Below are 22,124 nucleotides of genomic sequence, written 5' to 3' on the forward strand. Positions count from 1 at the left end.
AGGGGGCTTCTCGGAGGAGGCGGCGAACCCGGGGCGCGGCGCTGGAAGGATCCGCGTCCAACATCTAGTCCCCGAAGCCTCTCGGCAGGCGGGGCGGGCGGCGCCGAGAAACAGCGGCTGCGGGCGGGAGCGGCGGGACTGAGCGACGCGAGCGGGCCGCCACCGCCGAGCAGCCCTCCGGCAGTCTCCGCGTCGGTTCGCCCGCGCGTCCTCCGCGAATCGGCGGCGGGTCCGGCAGCCGAATGCAGCCCCGCAGCGAGCGCCCGGCCGGCAGGACGCAGAGCCCGGAGCACGGCAGCCCGGGGCCTGGGCCCGAGGCGCCGCCGCCGCCGCCACCGCCGCAGCCGCCGGCGTGAGTGGGCGGGGGTCGGGGCGCGGGGGGCGGCCTCGGGACCTGCCCGGCCCCCGCCCTCGCGTCCGTTCGCAGAAGGGGCGGGGGCCGCTCCCGAGGGCCCGGGGAGGTCGGGACCTGGGTGCGGAGCGGGGTCGGCCCGGAGTAGCGTCCCCACCGGCGCCCCGCGCTCCCAGGTCGCCGCTCCCGCTGCGGGCCCGAGAGGGCGGCTGGGAACGCGGAGGAGCTGAGCTCGTGGGGGCGCCGGGGAGCGGGGCCAGGCGCGGGGCTCTGACGGCGCCCGGGGGAGCAGGGGCGCAGCGCAGGCCTGGACACGGCGCGCGCGGGGCGGGGGTCCTTGGCGGAGGTCAGGCGAGGGCTGCCGGCGCCCCCGTCGCACCAGGGGCTGGGTCCCCGCGGGCTGCCCGGGCACGGCCCAGAGTCTCCAGGGCAACCAGGGCGGGTGGGCAGCGCCAGCCGGGCGAAGCCTGACCCGCCCGCCCCCTGCAGCCCCGAGGCAGAGCGCACGCGGCCCCGGCAGGCTCGGCCCGCAGCCCCCATGGAGGGAGCCGTGCAGCTGCTGAGCCGCGAGGGCCACAGCGTGGCCCACAACTCCAAGCGGCACTACCACGACGCCTTCGTGGCCATGAGCCGCATGCGCCAGCGCGGCCTCCTGTGCGACATCGTCCTGCACGTGGCCGCCAAGGAGATCCGTGCACACAAAGTGGTGTTGGCCTCCTGCAGCCCGTACTTCCACGCCATGTTCACAAGCAAGTACCCGCCTGCGCGGCGCTGGGGACTCCGTGGGTCCCTCGGGTCAGCCCCTCTGACACGCTGTCCCCACAGATGAGATGAGCGAGAGCCGCCAGACCCACGTGACGCTGCACGACATCGACCCTCAGGCCTTGGACCAGCTGGTGCAGTTTGCGTACACGGCTGAGATCGTGGTGGGCGAGGGCAACGTGCAGGTGAGGCTGCCTCCCCTGGGGCCCGGTGAAGTCCTCTCAGCCAGATCCCGCTGCCCTCCACCTTGTGCCTCCCTCACCCGCATCTCGGTGCCCCGTAGACTCTGCTCCCAGCCGCCAGCCTCCTGCAGCTGAATGGCGTCCGAGACGCCTGCTGCAAGTTCCTGCTGAGTCAGCTCGACCCCTCCAACTGCCTGGGCATCCGGAGCTTTGCCGATGCGCACTCCTGCAGCGACCTGCTCAAGGCCGCCCACAGGTACGTGCTGCAGCACTTCGTGGACGTGGCCAAGACCGAAGAGTTTATGCTGCTGCCCCTGAAACAGGTAACAGCTGGTGGGCCCAGCCCCCGCCCTCCACCCCACCCGTTTTTGCTTTTGACTCCCGACCCCATTTTGTCCTGATGCAGCCCTGCTCACAATCCTTAGTGCCTGCTGTGCATCCCCAAGACCCTCCTGGATGGAGGCCCCCCAGGAGCCTGGTCTGTGGCTCCTGACTCTGCTCAGCCCCTCCCAGTATGAACACTCAGCCCCCACCCCCAACCCTCCTCCTAGGCATCTTCGGGGCTCCCTGGGCCCACAGGACCCTCCCCAGATCTCAGGTCTGAGGACCTCCACCCCCAGGTGCTGGAACTGGTCTCTAGTGACAGCCTAAACGTGCCTTCGGAGGAGGAGGTCTACCGAGCAGTCCTGAGCTGGGTGAAACATGACGTGGACGCCCGCAGGCAGCATGTCCCACGGGTGAGGCCCGGCCCCGGGGGCTCCCATAGCATCCAGGAGGGCATGCAGGTGGCTGAGGGCCTGGTGCGCCCTGATCTTTCCCAAGTTCAGGGATTCCGTGGGGATGGTACCCACCCTGTCTGAAGAAAAACCCGTCACACAGGTGGTACAGGCGTCTGGGGGGTTGTCTCAGCCCTGGGGCCCAGTGTGCCCGAGGGTCCCGCCTGAGCGTAGTGTTCCCTGCGCCCCAGCTCATGAAGTGTGTGCGGCTGCCTCTACTGAGCCGCGACTTCCTGCTGGGCCACGTGGATGCCGAGAGCCTGGTGAGGCACCACCCTGACTGCAAGGACCTTCTCATCGAGGCCCTGAAGTTCCACCTGCTGCCCGAGCAGAGGGGCGTCCTAGGCACCAGCCGCACGCGGCCCCGGCGCTGTGAGGGGGCCGGGCCTGTGCTTTTTGCTGTGGGTATGGCTCCCCGCCCCTTTCCTTCCTGCCCTGTGCCTTCTGCTCCCCACCAGCACAAGCCCACCCCACCTGTGCCGGTCAGGTCCTGACCTGCCCCTCCGCCCCTCCATCCAGGGGCCTCTCCAGGAGCCCGGGGTGTGGCCCAGCAGTGGGATCCACTCACGAGTCCCGTCTCCACCTGCCCTCCCCAGGCGGTGGGAGCCTGTTTGCCATCCACGGAGACTGTGAGGCCTATGACACGCGCACCGACCGCTGGCACGTGGTGGCCTCCATGTCCACGCGCCGGGCCCGGGTGGGAGTGGCTGCGGTGGGGAACCGGCTGTATGCTGTGGGCGGGTAAGCCCGGAGGCTGGACTTGGGTCAGGTCTGGTGGGTGCCCCATGGGGACCGGCTGTATGCCGTGGGTGGGTAAGCCTGGAGGCTGGACTGGGGTCGGGTCTGGCGCATGCCCGCCAGGCCAGTCTTGACCTGCAGTGGGTTAATTCTGCTAGCTATGACGGGACCTCAGACCTGGCTACCGTGGAGTCCTACGATCCCGTGACTAACACGTGGCAGCCGGAGGTGTCCATGGGCACCAGGCGAAGCTGCCTGGGTGTGGCCGCCTTGCACGGACTCCTGTACTCGGCTGGCGGCTATGACGGGGCCTCCTGCCTGAACAGGTAGTAATGGGGGTTGGGGCCCCAGTGGCTTTGTAGGGTCCACCTCGCAAGAGGCGAGTTTGTGTCACCATCATGGAGGTCGTATCTGACGGGGTGTTAAAGGGGGTGATCTGCGAGGCCGCTTCACCCCAGGCCACGGCCACATTGGGCCTGAACTGGCTTTGCTGCCCCAGTCCCCTTTCCTCTCTGGGATCCCTACCTCCGGTCCAGAGGCTGGGCCCAGGTGGGTGTACGCCCAGGCTTTTCCAGGCAGCCAGGGGCCTGTGCCCACCAGCGGGTCCTGGCTGGTAGGACTTTGCGGTCTGAGTCTCTGTGACTCCTAGGGTAAGATTTCGGCCGTTCTGCTGGGGAGGGCAGGTCCTGGGGCCGGGACGCCTTTCTGTCTCTATTGAGCTGTGGCGGTCCTGGTGCCCACAGTGCCGAACGCTACGACCCCCTGACCGGAACGTGGACATCCGTCGCTGCCATGAGCACCCGGAGGCGCTATGTGCGAGTGGCCACGCTTGGTGGGTGATGGGGCCTGCCTGGGGGGGTCCCCACCTTCCCCCACCCTGGAAACCCCACTGCCAGCAGGAGTGCCACGGGCATGTTGACTTTCCGCAGATGGGAACCTGTATGCCGTGGGCGGCTACGACAGCTCCTCACACCTGGCCACTGTGGAGAAGTATGAGCCCCAGGTGCATAGTGCACCCCTCCTGGCCACCCCCTCCTGTGCGCTGCGGGGCCCTCCCCTCTCTGGTCACCCACATCCCACCCATTCCTGACACCCCACGCTGGAGTTGGGGCTGCGGCAGGGGAGGGATGCCTGTGGCGGGTCTGCCTCCAGCCCACACCCTTGCCCCCAGGTGAACGCTTGGTCGTCCGTGGCGTCCATGCTAAGCCGACGCAGCTCAGCAGGTGTGGCCGTGCTGGAGGGTGCCCTGTACGTGGCAGGGGGCAACGACGGGACCAGCTGCCTCAACTCGGTAGAGAGATACAGTCCCAAGGCCGGAGCCTGGGAGAGCGTGGCGCCAATGAACATCCGCAGGTCCGCAGTGGGGCTGCGCTGTGGGGAGGGGTTTCCCCACTTCAGGGGGCATGTCCCGCCCCCACTGCTTCTCGTGGCGCGGCCCCTCCCCCCGCACCCCTTCCTGCAGCCAGGGGCTCACCCCGCCTGCCCCCCAGGAGCACGCACGACCTGGTGGCCATGGATGGATGGCTGTACGCCGTGGGGGGTAACGATGGTAGCTCCAGCCTCAATTCCATCGAGAAGTACAACCCGAGGACCAACAAGTGGGTGGCCGCGTCCTGCATGTTCACACGGCGTAGCAGTGTGGGTGTGGCGGTGCTGGAGCTGCTCAACTTCCCGCCGCCGTCCTCGCCCACGCTGTCCGTGTCCTCCACCAGCCTCTGACCCCCCCAGCCCCAGAGGCCTGCAGCCTCCCACATGCCTTAAGGGGGCCGTGGCCCCCACCAGGGACATCTTGCATCTTCTGTTCACGTCTCTGCGTCCATTCCTTCGTGTCTATGTTTAGTTGTTTATTTATTTAGTTATTTATCTTATTTATTGAGGGGTGAGCAGTGCTGCGGCCGCCCGTCCTCCCCTCCGCTGCCTGCATGGCGGGCAGCCGGGAGTGACCAGGTCGGGGCCTCGCTGCCCCAGGGCCATTGCCTGCTCAGACCCTGCAGGCCGCGGAGCCAGAGGCCCTGGGGCTTTCCAAGCAGCTGCAGACCCCAGCTCGAATTTTGTACACGGCAGGGTCCCGGGAAGGGTGGGGAGCAGGTGTCCTTCCTGTCATCGTCTGCTTTGTGTCGTCTTCCCTGGATCTTGTAGTGGGTGCACACGTGTGCACTCGGGCCCCACACAGCAATACAATCCCAACTTGAACAATAAACACATTTCTGGGGCTTCCCAGGCTGAGCATCTCTCTGGCTTGTGGGGCAGCTGCGCAACTTTGGGTCCTATCTGGGGGTCCAGGGTGAGGGGCGTGGGCGGGTGGCCTGAGATGCTGCACCGGTGTCTGGGGGCTACAAGGCAGAGCTGTGCATCCAGGGAGGGTGGGGGCCATGGAGTCTCTCCCACTGTAGGTGGGGTTTGCCTGGGCTGGGTCCTGAGGCTGAGGTCCCCGCCACGTCTTGGGCTCTGGGGGTGCGGCGGGGGAGGACAGCACTGCCCCTGCGTATGCTGACTGTCCTGGCCGCCTAGGTGGCACGTGGCCTTCCAGAGTCCCCTTAAGCCTTGAGGACCCTGAGGGGTCTGGTGAGGGAGCCCAGGCAGGAGGGGAGGCTGGGGTGGCTCTGGGCACTGTCTCCTACGCTGGAATTCCTGCCTCAGCCCTCCCTGCAGTCACCGGTGACTCAGGCCGGCCAGGGTTTAGATGGAAACAGGATGTGTGTGCACATTGTTGGGGGGGTGCTGGAAGGTGGCCCCGATTTCACAAAGCCTGAGCACAGGCAAGTGGGGTGCCCCTTGCACACTGGAGGCCTTGTCTGGGCCAGAGGGGAGATCGCCCCAAGGCTGGCCCCTCGGTGTGGAGGGCCCAAGGCAGAGACCTGGACGGCTCAGGTAGGGGCCAGGCCTCTTCCAGAATGGCTCCACCCCCGCCCAGCCCTGGGTGACGGGCGGGACGTCCCAGAGCCCCGCCTGCCTGTGGGAGGCGGGGGCAGGAGGCTGTGGACAGGGACCCAGACTTGCCGACCTGCACGACTCTGGCCATGGGGAACAGCCACTGTGTCCCTCAGGCCCCCAGGAGGCTCCGGGCCTCCTTCTCCAGAAAGCCCTCATTGAAGGGAAACAGGTGAGCGGGGTGTGGGTGTGGCCACCTGGGCACGGGGCTCCCCCACCCGCTCCGGGGCCACGAGCTCCCTTGCCTTGTCCCCAGAGAGGACGGCGCACGGATGCCGGCTGGCCTGCTGGGCCCCGAGGCTGCTGGAAGCGGGGACGCCGCCGCCAACAAGCTCTTCCACTACATCCCGGGCACGGTGAGCGCGGCGCACGCGGTGGCTGGGGTCTGGGAGTGTGGCTCTGCCCGCGCGTGTGTGCCGCGTGTCCGTGCAGTTCAGGGTCTTCCCCTCGGCCCGGGGGGATTCAGACCCCCTTAGGTGAGGAGCGGACGCTGACTGCCCCGCCCTGGGGAGCTCATCCGGCCGAAAGTCTGAGCGGAGAGCGAAACCGCGACGCAGGACTGAGTCAGTCGGGAGCGAGCTGGGCGGGGCGGGCCGCGGGCGGGGCCTCCCGGGACCTCCTCCCGCAGGGGACCGGCGCACGCGTCTCTGTCGCTGCAGTGGGGCTGGGGTCGTGCTGGTCGTGTCACTTGACAGTAAGGGGCTTCAGGTGAGCAGTGAGCCAGCCGGCCACCTACCCGCGGCCTGTTTCTGACGGGATGTCCCGCAGGAAGCTGCTGCTGGATACGGCCGCCCTGTCCACAGCAACCCCTCTGTGCACGCAGGGCCTCCTCCCAGCCTGCCAAGGCCACGCAGCAAGGAGGCATCTCCCGAGCACACACTAGGCCACCTCTCCGTCGTGGAAGGAGCAGAAGAACCCCCATGCCCATCCCCCCGCCCAGGCCCCCATAGGACTAAGGGTCTTCACAGGGTAGATGCCCAGCCCCTTTCAGATGTGCCTGGTGCTGGGTTGAGGGAACAGGAGGAGGAACCCCCACGGCACCCCTGTCAGGCAGGCTGGATGCTATGTGCAGGCCCTAGGAGCGTCTGGGGGAGAGGACCCCTGCCCTGCACTCCTAGGTCCAGCAGCTGGTGTGGCCGTGCAGACCCCGTTGCCAACATGCCCCCGCCAGGCAGGAGGCTCGTGCCATACCCTCTCCTGACCTGCAGAGTTTCAGGGTTCCCTGCAGACAACAGGTGCTGGTTTTGGAAACCACACTGCCTCAGAGGAGTGGGCAGGCAGAGGGGGCCAGGCTGGCCTAGGGGTGGGGTCCCTTTGGCTGCATCTCAGACGCTACTCTCTCTGTCCAGGCCCAGGACATGCAGTGGGACCCTGGTAGGGTCCTATGAGGTGTGGTGGGTGGCCCTAGTGGTCCTCCCTTGCCAGGACATGGTAGCCAGAGAGGGAACCCGCTGAGCCTCAGGAAATGGGGCTGGGGGAGGAGCTCGGGGCCAGTCCTGGAGCCAGTGCTCCTCTGCCCTGTGCCTGGGCTCTGCACCCAGTGCTGTGAGCTGGCTCTGCCGGCTCCAGGCTGAGTCCTCCCTGGGGCCCCGAGGCTGAGCTGGGCTGCAGGGCTAGCTGTGTGGCCCTTCCTGGTCTGTGGCCTATTTTTCATAGGTGCCTACCCGGCATCAGTTCCCACGCTGGGTGTGGGTACAGGAGGCCCCACCCAGAGGCGGGAGGCCGGGAAAGCCTATGCGTCTGTCTGTTCACATTCCTGGGCCTGCTCAGGGGCAGCTAAGCTTGGCCAGGGCACAGCAGCACTGCAGGTAGCCCTTGCCAGCTCCTAGAGGGAACAGGACACCTTCCCACTTGCCCCTGAGCCTGTGGATCACAGAGCTCTCCAGCCCCAGGTTCACACCCGTCCCCTTTCTGATCTCTAGCCTGGTGATCAAAGCCTGCATTTGTAGAGGACTGTGCCAGGATTGGCTAAGTGTGGCATGGATGTGGATTCCTCTCCCCTCTCAGCACATGCAGTGATACCCACAGCACATCCCAGGCCCTGCCTTAGGCTCTGGGGACACAGAACTGAACGGAATAGACAACCCCTGTTCTCACGGTGCTCCCACTCCCAGACGATGGGGCAAATAAATAGAAGATCCAGTGAGAAGGGTGGGGTTGGTGCTAAGGAGAAAAACAGCGGGGACGGGTGCAGAGGATCAGGGAAGGCTGGAATTTTAGAGGGGCTTTCAGAAAAGGACCTCTTGGAGCAGGTGATGTCTGAGCAAAGCTGCAAAGCGGGTAAGGAAGGGGGTGGGGACTGAGCGGTCCCCGAAGCGGGAAGAGCACATGCAGTGGCCGGAGAGCGGGGGTCTGACCCCTCGGGGCACTGCCAGGACCCGGCTGTCACCTAAGCAAGTGGCCAGCACACACTCAGGGGATCGACCCCGGAAATCTCCTCACATCTTTCAGGCTGGGGGCTGGAAATGGGCGGCGCTGAGAACATTGACACTGAGGAAATTGACAAACGTTACAAATCAGGGCATTGGTGTGTTTCTGTGTCTGTTTTTTGTAGAACCAGGTGTTAAACGTTTACCAGCCAATACTGGAGACGTGGGAGGGTTTTGAGTGTTACCCAGACACCCCCAAATTCTTCTAACAAGTCTTCAGAGGTTGAATAACCAAAGACATGTCACACAGCTTAGGAAATAATGAAGATAGGATTTAATCCACTGAGTTCAAATCTCACCATCTCTACCACTAGACCAGGCAGCTCTGTGTGGGGAAGTGTGTCTGTGTGTGTGTGTATGCACGCACATGAGTGTATGCACAAGTGTGTATGTGTATGTGTGCATGTGTATGCACATGTGTATATGTGCGTGTGTGTGCACGTATTTGTGCACTGTGTATGTGTGCATGCATGTGTGTATGCATGTGTGTATATGCATGTGCAGACGTGTGTGCACACGTGTATGTGTATACGTGTGTTGGTGTATTGGTATGTGGATGTGTATGCATGTATGCACGTGTGTGCATGTGTGTGCAAGTGTACGTGTGCATGTGTGTATGTATGCATATGCGTGCATGTGTGTACACATGTGTATCGGTGTGCATGTGTGTATGTGTGCGCATGTGTACATGTGTTTGTGTGCAGTGCATGCATGTGTGTGTACATGTGTATATGTGTGCGCACATGTGTATATGTGCACATGACACGTGTATGTGTATACATGTGTGTTTTGGTGTATGTCTGTGTGTGGACATGTATGCATCTGTGTGTATGTGTGCAAGTGCATATGTGTGCACGTGTGTATCCATGCATATGCGTGAATGTGTGTGTACATGTGTGTGTACATGTGTGTATGCATCTGTATGTGTCTGTATTGTGTGGCATGTGTGTGTCTATGTGTACGTGTACGCATATGTGCGTGTATGCACGTGTATGTGTGTGTGTGCATATATGGATACATGCATGTTGCCTGTATGTGCATGTATCGGGGGTGTGTGCATGTACGTGTATGCAAACGTGCATGTGTGTATATATGTATGCACGTGTGTGTGTAAGTTCTGCCATGACTGTTTTCCTGTGGAGAGGCTGAGTGTGCAGGTTCTATGCCTGGGGGAGGCTGTTCTTCACATATATGCTGGGTGGCTGTGCACAGGCAGACCATGCCTATAGTCCTGTAGCTGTGTGGATGCCAGCGGAGGGGGTGGGGGGCCCAGGCAAGGCCCCTCCCCTGAGCGCCGCTCCTCCTAGGACATCCTGGACCTGCAGAACCAACGAGAAAACCTGGAGCAGCCGTTCCTGAGTGTGTTCAAGAAGGCGCGGCGGAGGGTGCCTGTGAGGAACCTGGGAAAGGTCATACATTACGCCAAGGTCCAGCTGCGGTTCCAGCACAGCCAGGTGGGGGCCGGGCCGGGCCGGGGGGAGCAAGCTGCGGGTGCAGCATCCCCACCAGCCTGGGGCTCCCCAGACCCTGCACTGACGACCCTGCTGCCCGCGCAGGACGTCAGCGACTGCTACCTGGAGCTGTTCCCCGCCCACCTGTACTTCCAGGCCCACGGCTCGGAAGGACTCACCTTTCAGGTGAGGCAGTGGGCGGCGGGGGTGGGGCCATGGCCACCCTTCCCTCCGTGGATCCCTGAAGCTCCTACCCTGTGCCTGGCAGGGGCTGTTACCACTGACGGAGCTGAGCGTCTGCCTGCTGGAGGGGTCCCGAGAGCACGCCTTCCAGATCACAGGTGTTTGGGATGCTCCCCGGGCCCCCAGAGGCACTCGTGACCCAGGACTTGGAGAGGGGCCTGCCCTGTGGGCTGTGGGACATGTTTGTGTATGTGTGTGCCCTCTCTGCCCCGCCCACAGGCCCGCTGCCCGCACCCCTCCTGGTGCTCTGCCCCAGCCGGGCCGAGCTGGACCGCTGGCTTTACCACCTGGAGAAGCAGACGGCCCTCCTTGGGGGGCTGCAACACTGCCACTCAGCACCGCCACAGGTCAGTGCCAGGGACCCCATGCCCCTCCCCACCCAGATCCTCGCAGCCTGCTCTGACCTCCTCCTCACAGGGGTCCTGTGGAGATGAGCTCCCCTGGACTCTGCAACGCCGCCTAAGCCGGCTGCGGACGGCGTCAGGGCACGAACCAGGCGGCAGCGCTGTCTGTGCCTCGAGGGTCAAGCTGCAGCACCTGCCCGCACAGGTGGGTGGGAGGTGCATGGGGCTGTAGGGGGACAGGAGGGGTGCCGGGTGCTGGGCAGGGCAGGGACTGGCCCTGGGTGCACAGCAGCTCAGCCCCCGCATCGTTTGACGCCCCCCACTCAGGAGCAGTGGGACCGGCTCTTGGTCCTGTACCCGACGTCCCTGGCCATTTTCTCTGAGGAGCTGGATGGGCTTTGCTTCAAGGTGGGCCCCTCCCCACTGTGGGCCCGCCCCAGGGAGGCACCTGTTTGGGGGTGGAAGGGGGCGGCCGTGCAGGAGGAACCTGTATTTCGGGGCCTGTTGAGACAGAGCGCGAGGCCCGCAGTCCTGGTCAGTCTGGTCTCCCCGTGACGTGGAGGAGCCCCTGCCCGCCCTGAGCTTCTCACCCTGAGGTTCTTGACCGTCACCCTGGGGCAGGCAGCACGGGGCTGAGAGCCCCTCCCGGGGACTCCCTCATGTGTGCCTGCCCGTGAGGGGTGTGTGTGCACACGTGTGTGTGCCTGTGTCCCCCAGGGTGGGCACCGGGAAGGGGGTGTGCACTCATGGTAAACTTCAATCACTGAGGAACAAACACAGGGCCCTCCCTGTGGTTCCCCCGGCCCAACTTCCTCTCTGGGGACCCCAGGAGGCCAGTCCTGTGGCTTTGTGTGTCTGCCCCTAGCCAGCGAAGGTCCCCCCGCCAGGGCTAGCAGTGGCCCCAGGACATATGGGACCCACTGGCCTCCCTCAGGGCGGTGGCCTCGGTGCCCAGCTCTCCAAGTACCCAGCCAAGCTCTGGAGGGCACGAGGGTGGGACGAAGCCAGGCGGGGCCCCGGGGCTGCCCCCACAAAGGCCTGGCCCTCAGTCTCCGCCCCCACAGGGGGAGCTCCCACTCCGTGCGGTCCACATCAACCTGGAGGAGAAGGAGAAGCAGATCCACTCCTTCCTGATCGAAGGTGGGGCCCTGACCCCAGTTCTGCCTCCTGCCTGGCCAGGCCATGGTGGGGCGGGAGCCTGGGGGACACCCGGCTCTTTAGTGGGGGTGCTGAGGGGTACACCCCACCCTGCCAGCCCCTCACAGCATCTGTGTGCCAGGCCCCCTCATCAACACCATCCGCGTGGTGTGCGCCAGCTATGAGGACTACAGCCACTGGCTGCTGTGCCTTCGTGCCGTCACCCACAGGGCGGGGGCCCCGCCGCTGCCTGGCGCTGAGAGCTTCCCAGGGCTGCAGGTGAGGCATCAGCAGGCCCCACAGCCCAGGTGCTGGGCAGTGGTAAAAATGGGGCAGCAGACCGGGCGTGGTGGCTCACGCCTGTAATCCCAGCACTTTAGGAGGCTGAGGCAGGCGGATCATTTGAGGTCAGGAGTTCGAGATCAGCCTGGCCAACTTGGAGAAACCCATCTCTATTAAAAATACAAAAAAAATTGGCCGGGCGCGGTGGCTCACGCCTGTAATCCCAGCACTTTGGGAGGCCGAGGCGGGCGGATCACGAGGTCGGGAGACCGAGACCATCCTGGCTAACACGGAGAAACCCCATCTCTACTAAAAAATACAAAAAACTAGCTGGGCGAGGTGGCAGGCGCCTGTAGTCCCAGCTACTCAGAGGCTGAGGCGGGAGAGTGGCAGGAACCCGGGAGGCGGAGCTTGCAGTGAGCCGAGATCTCGCCACTGCACTCCCGCCTGGGTGACACAGAGAGACTCCGTCTCAAAACAAACAAACAAACAAAAAATTAGCCAGGCGTGGTGATGCACCCCTGTAATCCCAGCTACTCAGGAGGCTGAGGCATGAGAATCGCTTGACCCGGGAGGCAGAGGTTGCAGTGAGCTGAGATTGTGCCACTGCACTTCGGCCTGGGAGACAGAACAAGACTCCGTCCCAAAAAGAAAAAAGCGGGGGCAGCAGGGTAGGTCCAGGCAGGGGCAGGTGGGGAGGGGGTCCAGCCCTCATTCACCCCCACTCACTGCCCACCCAGGTTACGGGCAGCGACCGAGGCTCACTGTCCTCAGGCGGACGGACCAGCTGGGACTCGGGGTGCCTGGCGCCCCCCTCCACACGCACCAGCCACTCCTTGCCTGAGTCCTCAGTGCCATCCACTGTGGGCTGCTCCTCCCAGCACGCACCGGTGAGTGCTTACAGGGTGGCAGACGAAAGTGGGACAGAAGACTGTCGGGTAAGTGTGTGTTGGGGACCCTGGTTCGTCAGGGGAACTCAGACTGGAGGGAGCCCCTTGCAGCCTCAGAGAGTTACACAGAAGAGGGGCCAAGGGGCTCTCTGTGGAAGGTGTGTGGTCCCCACAGGACCAGGCCAACTCTGACCGCACCAGCATTGGCCGACGGAGGACTGAGCTGAGACGTAACAGCAGCCGGTCACCCAGGAGCAAGGCCCGGGCAGAGGGCCGCGGCCCTGCCACCCCACTGCACCTGGACCTGACCCAGGTGGGCCCAGCACACCCACCCGGCCCCTGGCCTGGTTCCCACCATTCCGCACCACTGGCCTCTGTCTCTGGGCCTGGTTGTCCTGGCGTCACCCGGGGTGTCTTGCACTGGCCTCTGTCTCTGGGCCTGGTTGTCCTGGCGTCACCCGGGGGGTGTCTTGCACAGAGAAGGGGTGGCCTAGGCTGCTTCTGGCCGAGAAGCCCATCTCTCCCACCTCTGCCCTGCAGCTGAACAGGCTGAGCCTGGAGAACAGCCCAGACGCCCCTGACCACGCTTCGGAAACTTCACACTCACCCCTCTATGCTGACCCCTACACGCCCCCCGCCACCTCCCACCGCAGGGTCACCGATGTCCGGGGCCTGGAGGAGGTGAGGCCCCTGCTGGGCGACAGAAAGGGCGGGAGGTGCCTGCAGCCTGAGGTTGGGGAGGTCTAGACCGTGCCTCTCGGCCTGGGGTCTGGGGCTGCCCCGAGCCTGAGGTTTGTTCAGGCTCTGATGGGAGGTTGAGGTTCTGGGGGTCCCTGGATGCCACTGAGGCCCCAGCCCAGGCTCTCCTGGCAGTTCCTCAGTGCTATGCAGAGCTCACCTGGACCTGTGCCCTTGAGCCCACTCCCCTTGGTACCTGTGTCTGTGCCTGCCTCTGACCCCGGCTCCAGCTCCTCCGGCCCCTCGGGCCCCCACTTGCTCTCCAAGAAGGGAGTCATGCAGTCCAGAGCCTCTCAGAGACACCGGGGCTCAGCCAAGGACGGGGGGCCGCAGCCCCCAGACTCCCCTCAGCTTGTGAGTAGCAGTCCTCACGCCAGTGTGCCCTGCGCTCCGGGGTGCTGGGGGCGCTGGTGTGGGGCCTCCTGGGACTCTGAGGGAGCGGGGAGGGAAACAGGAGGACGGGGGCAGATGGAGACCGGGGAGGCCAGCAGGGAGGTGGGGAGACGGGACTTGGGGGGGAGAGCAGGGGGACGTGGGTGATGCCAACCCGGGGGGTGGGGATCTGCACATCGACCGGCCGTCTCCAAGCTCCCTGCCTGGGGCTGTACCTGGCTCTCAGACTGGCGGTTTGGGCTTCCCAGGTCTCCTCTGCCAGGGAAGGTTTGCCTGAACCCCGGCTGCCTCTGACAGGTGAGTGAGGGTCCTGCCTCCTGGGGTGAGTGCCTGTTGCCTCTCACAGGCTGACACATCTCTGCCTTCCCTCATAGATGGCTGGTCCTCCAGGAGGAGCCAGGGCCCCGGCTACGACCACCTCTGGGACGAGACTTTGTCTTCCTCCCACCGGAAGTGCCCCCAGCTTGGAGGGCCTGAGGCCAGTGCGGGTCTGGTGCAGTGGATCTGATGGCCACGGTGAGGCCGGCTCTCAGGACCACCCTCACCAAGCTCCAGGGTACCCGCCCCTCTAACCCACTTCAAATTACAAGTCAGGGTCTGAACCCAGTGTGATGGGGGGTCTCCGGGGCCCTGAGTTCAGAGCCTGTCCTCGGCTCCTGCTCCTCAGTGCCAGCAGCTGGGGCAGGGAGGGGATGCCCTGGCTGGCGAGGTGGGTCACAGGTCAGGGAGGTCCTGGCCATCCACAGGGTCGGCCCTCAGCTCAGCTCGCCAGGAGTTGGGGGGGAGACTCACTGGGAGTGGGAGGGCGGCATGGGCGTGAAGGTCGGAGGAAAGAGAAAGGTCAGCAGGGTCAGATGGTATGTGAGGTCAGAGGGCATGAGGGTCACAGGTCAGCAAGGTGTGAGGAGCACTGGCCAGGGTGTCCCAAGGAGGAGGGCAGGTGGGTCCTTGCATGGCCTGGGCATGCGCCATAGGGCAGCACGGGAGATGCTGACACCACCGGACAAGAAAGAACAAAAAGAGAAAAGAGAGAAGAGAAGAGAAGAGAAGGAAAGAGAGAGAGAGAACGAGGAAAAGAAGAAAGAAAAAGAAAAGAAAGAATTTTATTGGTGCCGTGTACACGTGTTCTCCGCTCAGCAGCCAGGATCTCCCACAGTCTTGAGGACCCTGCACACACTGCCTTGGCAGGACCCCCACCCGGGGACCCCCACCTGGCACCCAGCCAGGCAGCCCCCTTCCTCTGCCACCTTCGGCCCCTCACCGACCTTCCCAACTCGTCTCTGACTCCCCTTGGCCGTGGGCCCCCAGCTGCCCCACAAGAGCCGCCAGGACAACCCCAGGAGCCCAGCCCTCCGTCTGATGCCGCCAAATTCTCCCTCTGCACCTGCACCCAGGGCTTCCCAGGGAGGGGCTCGCAGCTCTGCCACAGACCCCCACCCTGCAGGGGCCGCCGGGCTGCCTTCACTGTCTCAGGCCTGAGCTCAGAGAGGCCTTGGCCACAGTCCCTTGAGGATCAAGAGTGATGGGCCTTGGAGCCCTTGGCAGCCCGGCCCACCTGTGAGGAGGCTGCCCTGTGTCCTCGCCCCTCCGTTTGCCCAGAGCTCCAACCAGAGCCTCTCGCTGCTCAGACCCCTCCAGGGTCCAAGTCCTGTCCTGCCACTCAGCCCCCACTGCATCCCGGAAGAAATGCAGGGTGTGGTTAAATGTGATTTCAGATAAACAACAAATAACTTCTTAGTAAAATGACCTCCCCACTATTGCATGTCTGAAATTAACCAAATGCCCTGTGTTCTCATCTGTGAATCTGGCCACCCTCCTATCCAGCCACCTGCCTCCCTCCACCCACCCAGACTTTAGCACCTTCCCTCCCAGGCGTGGGGAGTGGCCATGGCCACTGGCTGGATCCTCAGGTGAGTCCGAGGGAGCAGCACCAGGACACGCCCCCCTCCTGGACACCGTAGAAGACAGGGGTCAGAGGGCTCGGGCAAGGGTGGCACCTCGTCCCGTCCTGGGTGCCTGTGGTCATCTCCTCATCCCGCATCTCCCTGGCCCGGGCCTGGCTCCTAGGAGCTGGGGCTGTGGCGCTCTTGCCCCACCTGCCGGCGGAAGTAGCGGATGGCAGAGATGGTGCCGATGTTGGCCAGCAAGACTGCAAGAGAAGCACAGGGTCTCCTGAGGGCCAGCTTGGCTGTGACCACTGTCTGCCCACAAGACCCAGCCCTCAAAGGGCGGGCTAGGCCGGTGCGGCCAGGGCCGCAGCTCAGCCTAGGAGGAGCAGGTCAGGGGAGAGCCCTGGGGCCCCCATGCACCCCTCGTCCTGCCAGTGCCCCTCGGTCTGGCTTCTAGCCACAGCTCCCTCTGCCCCCAGCACCCGAACCTGTTTTCCAAGCGTCTGGGGTGTGCAGATCTGACGTCCTCACAGCCCAGGTGGCAAGGGCTACAAACACCAGGCACATGTCATTCTGGCTGAAGGCAAATGACGGGACAGGCCCCCGGAGCTCCGCTAGGAGAGAAGCTCACCGTCAGCCCCATGGCTGCACTTAGAGACGGCCCCGCACATGCCCGCCCGGAACTCCCTGCACCGCCCCAACCCCGGGAACTGCCTCCCCCCCAATCCTGGGAACCGCCTCCCCCCCAATCCTGGGAACCGCCTCCCCCCACAACCCCGGGAACCGCCTCCCCCCACCCCAACCCTGGGACCCGCCTCCCCCCACCCCAACCCCGGGAACCACCTCCCCCCCAATCCCGGGAACCGCCTCCCCCCCAACCCCGGGAACCGCCTCCCCCCACAACCCCGGGAACCGCCTCCCCCCCCCCCCAACCCTGGGAACCACTTCCCCCCCCAGTCCCGGGAACCACCTCCCCCCAAATCCCGGGAACCGCCTCCCCCCCAACCCCGGGAACCGCCTCCCCCCACCCCAACCCTGGGAACCACTTCACCCTCCAATCCTGGGAACCACCTCCCCCCCAATCCCGGGAACCGCCTCCCCCCGAATCCTGGGAACCACCTCCCCCCCAATCCTGGGAACCGCCCCCCCCAATCCTGGGAACCACCTCCCCCCCCAATCCCGGGAACCACCTCCCCCCCCAATCCCGGGAACCACGTCCCCCCCAATCCCGGGAACCGCCTCCCCCCCCAATCCCGGGAACCGCCTCCCCCCCCAATCCTGGGAACCGCCTCCCCCCCAATCCCGGGAACCACCTCCCCCCAACCCCAGAAACCCCCTGCTCCCTCCAACCCAGGGAACCGTCTGCCTTGCACATGCCCACCCCAGGGACCGCCTCCCCCCCCAACCCCCAGGAACCGCCTCCCCCCAACCCCGGGAACCGCCTGCCCCCAATCCCGAGAACCACTTCCCCCCCCATCCCGGGAACCACCTCCCCCCCAATCCCGGGAACCACTTCCCCCCCCAATCCCGGGAACCACTTCCCCCCCAATCCCGGGAACCGCCTCCCCCCAACCCCAGAAACCCCCTGCTCCCTCCAACCCAGGGAACCGTCTGCCTTGCACATGCCCACCCCAGGGACCACCTCCCCAACCCCAACCCCGGGAACCACCTGCCCCCCAATCCCGGGAACCGCCTCCCCCCCAAACCCCGGGAACCGCCTCCTCCTCAATCCCGGGAACCGCCTCCCCCCCAACCCCGGGAACCGCCTCCCCCCCCCAACCCCGGGAACCGCCTGCCCCCAATCCCGGGAACCGCCTCCCCCCCCAACCCCGGGAACCGCCTCCCCCCAATCCCGGGAACCACCTCCCCCCCCAACCCCGGGACCCGCCTCCCCCCAACCCCGGGAACCGCCTGCCCCGCACACGCCCGCCCTGGGAACCGCCTGTCCCAGACACGTCCACCCTGGGACATGTCTGTCGTAAGAGACATTTGTCCTGGACACGTCTTCCCGGGAACTGCCTGCCCCGGGGGCCGCCTGCCCCGGAAACCACCTGCCCTGGACGTGTCTGTCGGAGTCACATCTGCCCCATGCTTCCTCTGCCTGAGACTTGGGTGACCTGGTTGAGTTGGGCCAGTCTGGGGGGACTGCCTGTGGAGCCCCCATTTTCTGGTCTGTGAAGCATCTCCCAGAGGAGATGAGTGTGAGATGTCGCCTCGAAGATGCCTGACCCTGAAGGCAGCGAGGCCGGGGCGGGAACCCTGCCAGAGGCTGGGGGAGGGACGCTGTCGTCCCGTGGGCCCGAACACAGGGCAACAGCCAGTGCAGAGCCAGCCCCCTGAACAGCCCGGGCGCCTGGCCTGGGCCACCCCGTCTGGACTGTGTCCTGGGGTGACTGGGGGCTGGTCCCCCACGCTCCCCTGCCAGGGGATGACCTGAGCCCTGCCTGCCCCTCCCCAGTGGTCCCCTCCCTGGCCAAGCTCCCTGGACAGTGTTTGCCTGGGACCTGGACGGGGATCCGAGAGCACGTACCTGCCCGCCTAAGAGCCAGGTGGAGCCGCTCTACTGTGGCTGGCTTGAGGGGGGTCCCCGGCCCCGCACCCTGGAAGGCCGACCTGGGAGGCTCCGGGGCCTGCAGCTGGGGCAAGACAGCCGGCCCTAGCACGCCCTCAAGCCTGTCGTCCCCGAAGAAGTGTTCATAGACCTCAGGGATGGAGATGGGCACAGGGTCTCCAGGTACGGGGGCTGGTACAGGATCAGCTCTTGGGAGTGGCGCCGGGGACCCCCGCTGCCTCGGCCTCTGGGCTCCAGCGTCTTGGAAGAAGAATTCGCACATGTCCGGCCACTGGATGTCTGCCAGATCCTGACCGGCTGCTGCCGCCTCAGCATCCTCGTCCTCCTCGATGGTGTCACAGAAGAAGAACTCGTAGGCCTCCGGGAGGGTCACGGCAAAGCTGCGCCCAGGTCGGGCCCTCATCACGGCAGAGGGAGGGGGGCGAGGCAGGTGCTTGAGGATCCGAGGCTGGTGGGGCCGGGGAACGACAGCCACAGCATCCCAGGCTCCGGGTCCCCCGTGGCCCCCAGTTGCTGTCCGGGGGGCTGAGGGCCTGGCTGTGGCCGATGGGGCCAGGCCTGAGGCCTCTCCTGGGCCTGGCTTGTTGGGGCCGGGCCCAGCCACAGAGAAGCGCACTTTCTTCTTCTTGGGGACTTGGGTGAGACCCAGTGCGGGCTCCCCAGAGCGGTATCCAGGGGCCCCGGCTGAGGGCGCAGACACAACCGCCTCCGTCTCCACATCAGGCCCAGCTCTGCGGGTGGGAGACCAGGCGGGGCCAGCGGCGTCAGCTGTGGGAACAGGGGTAGACACAAGCCCACTGGACTCGGTCACCCTCGGCATAGCCTCTGAGACAGATGGAGATGAAGCCACCTGTAGCTTAGCCACTGGGCCTGCTGTCGGCAAGGCCATGTCCAGGCCGTGCTCGGAGGCAGGTGTGGACACAGCCGTGTCCGTGTCAGGTTGCAGCTTGGAGACGGGTGTAGACAGGGCCACACTGGACTGAGGCTCAGAAGTCAGTGTGGACACAGCCATGTCAGGTTGCGGCTCGGAGGCAGGTGTGGACACAGCCAGGTCTGACTTAGCCCATGAGACACCTGGGTGGGCTTCCTGGACAGGTGTGGACCCCGTGTGCAGCTCAGCTCGGGGAGGGGCTCTGATCTGGTCTGTGCCTTGCTCAGTCACAGGGACGGGTGTAGATAGGCCCAAATCTGGCCCTGGCTCAGGGGCTCCTGTAGGGCCTGGCCCCAGCTCCTCCTGCCTGGCTTTGGCCGTCAGCTTTGCCGTCTCAGGACTGGCCGCGGGGAGCAGCGGGGAGCCCGTCCGGGCAGAGGTAGAGGCCCCTGCGTGCCCACCCCCCTTGGCACCCACAGCTCGCCTCTTCTTCCGGCTGGGGCTCCGTGGTGGGCCTCCAGGGCTATCGGGGGGCCTCTGAGAGCCAGTGCTGTGGCCAGGGGACTCGGGACTCCGAGGGGGCTCACCAGGGGGCCGTGGGGCAGGGCCCTGCAGAAGCCTCTGCATCTGGTCTCCAGAAGACGCCGGACCAGGGCGGGATGAGCACTGGCCGGGAGGGCTGGCGCCGGGGCCGAGGGACGGTGGAGCCTCTGCCCGTGTGGACGTGCTGGGTGTCTGCTGACCGGTCCCCAGGGCCAAGACAGGCTCACACAGAGACCTGCTGACCAGCTGCTGTGTGGCCACGTCCTCCCCCTCGCAGCCCCGCCAGCTCCGCCCTCCTGCAGCTGGCTGCCCAGTTGGGAGAGGCGGGGGCCTGGGGGGACTGCTGCCACTGCTGTCCCCTTGGTCAATGTCACTGGACAAGGGCTCGTCCCCAGAGGCCAGGCCAGCCTGCAGGAGGCCACACTCATCGGCAGTGGCTGAGAACTCAGCCCAGTCCTGGTCACTCAGCTGGACGCTGTACTGGAAATTTTCCATGTGGGGTCAGCAGAGGCACTGGAGGGTAGCAGAATGGGTCCAGTGGGGTCTTCGTGGGTTCAGGCCCCAGGCACTACACTGCACATGCGGCTCCTGCCGCACGAGACCCGGGGGTTCCACCGCCTCGGGGCTCCATCTGGGCCCTGAAAGGAAGAGAACATCTCGAGGGGAGGGTCGCGCTTCCTTCAAACGTAGTGGTGATGATTTCCAAGTTAGAAGATCCCCAGCTCCCATGACCCTAATTCCCAACGCACCCCAAATGATAGCTGTGTGATGATTACATCACATCGTGTGTTACGTTTCTAGAATCTAGGATGATTTTCTACCAGTGAAGTTATAAAACCAGCCGCCCTCAGGGTCGAACGCTCAGTTTCCCATCACACCTTAGCTGGGGCGGCCTCACTTCCTCCACCTTCTGCCAGAGCTGTCTTTACACGGCAAAGCACCTTTCAGGGTCCACCCAATGGGACCAGTGCGCTCGGGAGGCGGGCGGCCCTGGCCCATCCTAGGGCGCCCCAGCTGGCAGCCGGCCACAGGAGAGGTTTGCAGGGCCCAGCAGGTGCCCAGCCCTCGGTGATGACCTTCCGATCGCATTGGCTGGGCCAGGCTATTCTCTGAGCTCCAGGTGGTGCTCACCAGAGCTGGCCCCGGTCAGCAGGGAGAGCCTGGGCAGGAGGTGCAGGGTGCAATGGGTCTCTTGACCCAGCAACCACCTCGGGCCGTCCTCGAGGTCTGCAGCACAACCCAGGCCTGCCTGGCTGCTCAGGGTGCCTTCCTTTGCCCCATTTCAGAGAAGCAAGGAGAGCCTAGCCAGCTGTCGGGTCTACCCCTACTGACCTCGGCCTCAGGTCAGCCCCTCTGGACCCAGGGGGTAGGAAGTCCCTTTGGCAGGGACAGAGTCCTGAGACGGAGGCCAGGGATGGTGGCTTCCCGCCCACTGACCTTCGCCCTCCTCTCTGGTCTCTGGAGAAACCTCTGTGGGGGTTGTTGCCATTGGGACCCCTTGGGTCAGGAGCAAGCAGCTGACCTTGTCCTACCTGGGTCCCGGCGGCCAAGCTGGGGGTCTGAGCTGCCCATCCCAGGGCGGCATGGTGCTAGGCTGGCTGCACAGGCTCCACCCCCGTGCCAAAAATACCGCGTCCCTGTGGTCACACGTGACTTGTGCCAGCCATCAGGGTCCAGGCCACAAATAGATGGCATTTGAGGGCCCTCCAGCTACAGTACGTGAGAACGACTTCCTGGCACGGGGCCGGGCCGAGGTGAGGTCAGACACAGGCCGGAGGACGCTGACCTGCAGGCAGCTCCGTTCCCGTGCTTCCGCCACCCACAGTGAAACCTCAGACCTGCCCTCCCTGCCACCCCTGGAATGTTCCTGGCCTGCTTTTGAGATGGCCTCTGTGTCCTGGCCAGGGCTTGTGCCTCCCTGTCCTGACCTCCGGGGCTGATGTGAAGGCTCATGTGTAGCCACACAGCCAGGGAGCGTCAGGGTCAGGTGTCCCCACGCCCAGCTCTGCTCAGCTGCACCCTCCAGGCTGTCCTGACCTTGGGGTTCACGGTGCCCATTCCCAGGCCGGTTCCGAGCCAGGGGACAAGAAGACAGGGCAAGAGATCCGACAATAAACATCCAATCTAACAGGCAGATGAGCTCAGCTCCGACGGCAGCTCTCCCGAGAAGGAAGTAGGGAGAGGGGTGGCTGGGGGGGCCAGGGATCTCTCTAAGGAGGGGTTTGGACCCGGAAGTTCTTGGGAGTCCAGGGCACAGGACTAGGAGACTGGGGCCTGCACTGTGAGGGGTGGCAGCGAGAGCTGGGCGTGCGGAAAGTGCCGCCTGGTGCCACACGATGCTTTTCCAGACAGTAGCTACCACAAGGCCGCAGGACACGGCGTCCCGCCACCCAGGGCCAGCCTGACCTGAGCTTTCACAAGTGGAATCGCACCCTGCATCCCTTTCTGCGTCTGCGTCCTCGGGTCCACGCTGCGCTCGGGAGACAGCTGCCGTGCGGACGAGGCCGTCCTGCGTGAATGCCGCACGCGGCTGTGCCGTTTCCCGTGGGTGGTGATGTGGGTAATTTCCAGTTTGCAGCTACCACACGCGGTGTGGCCGTG

At 65.0% G+C, this 22,124-nt stretch overlaps 5 protein-coding genes across 8 annotated transcripts in view; 3 read left to right on the forward strand and 2 right to left on the reverse strand.

The window, feature by feature from the left end:
• Positions 1-16,411, reverse strand: part of NOC2L (NOC2 like nucleolar associated transcriptional repressor) — a 32,650-nt gene extending 16,239 nt beyond the window's left edge. The window contains exon 1 of the mRNA XM_050785956.1: positions 16,407-16,411. The gene's annotated coding sequence lies outside the window, so the exon portion shown is untranslated. The remainder of the gene's footprint in view (positions 1-16,406) is intronic.
• The window catches only part of ISG15 (ISG15 ubiquitin like modifier), a 112,017-nt gene that overhangs the window by 53,033 nt on the left and 36,860 nt on the right, over positions 1-22,124 (forward strand). The window lies entirely within an intron of this gene.
• KLHL17 (kelch like family member 17) lies at positions 110-5,023 on the forward strand. Of its 2 annotated transcripts, XM_050786138.1 has the most exons (12): positions 110-352; positions 842-1,101; positions 1,178-1,299; positions 1,398-1,619; positions 1,917-2,033; positions 2,264-2,477; positions 2,669-2,813; positions 2,969-3,136; positions 3,554-3,642; positions 3,740-3,813; positions 3,982-4,163; positions 4,301-5,023. In XM_050786138.1, the coding sequence occupies exons 1-12, from the start codon at positions 243-245 to the stop codon at positions 4,527-4,529; spliced, it is 1,932 nt and encodes a 643-aa protein (XP_050642095.1). In that variant the 5' UTR covers positions 110-242; the 3' UTR covers positions 4,530-5,023. The 2 variants fall into 2 exon arrangements, with proteins under 2 accessions (XP_050642095.1, XP_050642094.1); XM_050786137.1 differs by lacking the exon at positions 110-352 and having other exon boundaries at positions 845-1,101; positions 1,848-2,033.
• On the forward strand, positions 5,786-15,484 carry PLEKHN1 (pleckstrin homology domain containing N1). The gene is given in 16 exon segments (XM_050786777.1): positions 5,786-5,913; positions 5,998-6,097; positions 9,478-9,624; positions 9,727-9,807; positions 9,890-10,033; positions 10,035-10,211; positions 10,282-10,413; positions 10,536-10,616; positions 11,273-11,348; positions 11,488-11,624; positions 12,368-12,517; positions 12,693-12,830; positions 13,058-13,198; positions 13,391-13,609; positions 13,897-13,945; positions 14,023-15,484. Coding segments are annotated over 16 exon segments (1,989 nt in total). The 5' UTR covers positions 5,786-5,830; the 3' UTR covers positions 14,157-15,484.
• On the reverse strand, positions 15,592-21,134 carry PERM1 (PPARGC1 and ESRR induced regulator, muscle 1). 3 transcript variants are annotated; one of them, XM_050785997.1, is made up of 4 exons: positions 21,056-21,134; positions 18,068-20,161; positions 16,026-16,151; positions 15,592-15,797 (listed from the first exon to the last, which is right to left on the reverse strand). In XM_050785997.1, the coding sequence occupies exons 2-4, from the start codon at positions 20,016-20,018 to the stop codon at positions 15,712-15,714; spliced, it is 2,163 nt and encodes a 720-aa protein (XP_050641954.1). In that variant the 5' UTR covers positions 20,019-20,161; positions 21,056-21,134; the 3' UTR covers positions 15,592-15,711. The 3 variants fall into 3 exon arrangements, with proteins under 3 accessions (XP_050641954.1, XP_050641945.1, XP_050641962.1); XM_050785988.1 differs by having other exon boundaries at positions 21,046-21,126; XM_050786005.1 differs by lacking the exon at positions 21,056-21,134 and adding an exon at positions 20,961-21,040.

Source organism: Macaca thibetana, chromosome 1 (genome assembly GCF_024542745.1).
Source record: "Macaca thibetana thibetana isolate TM-01 chromosome 1, ASM2454274v1, whole genome shotgun sequence".
In the NCBI taxonomy this organism is placed as follows: domain Eukaryota; kingdom Metazoa; phylum Chordata; class Mammalia; order Primates; family Cercopithecidae; genus Macaca; species Macaca thibetana.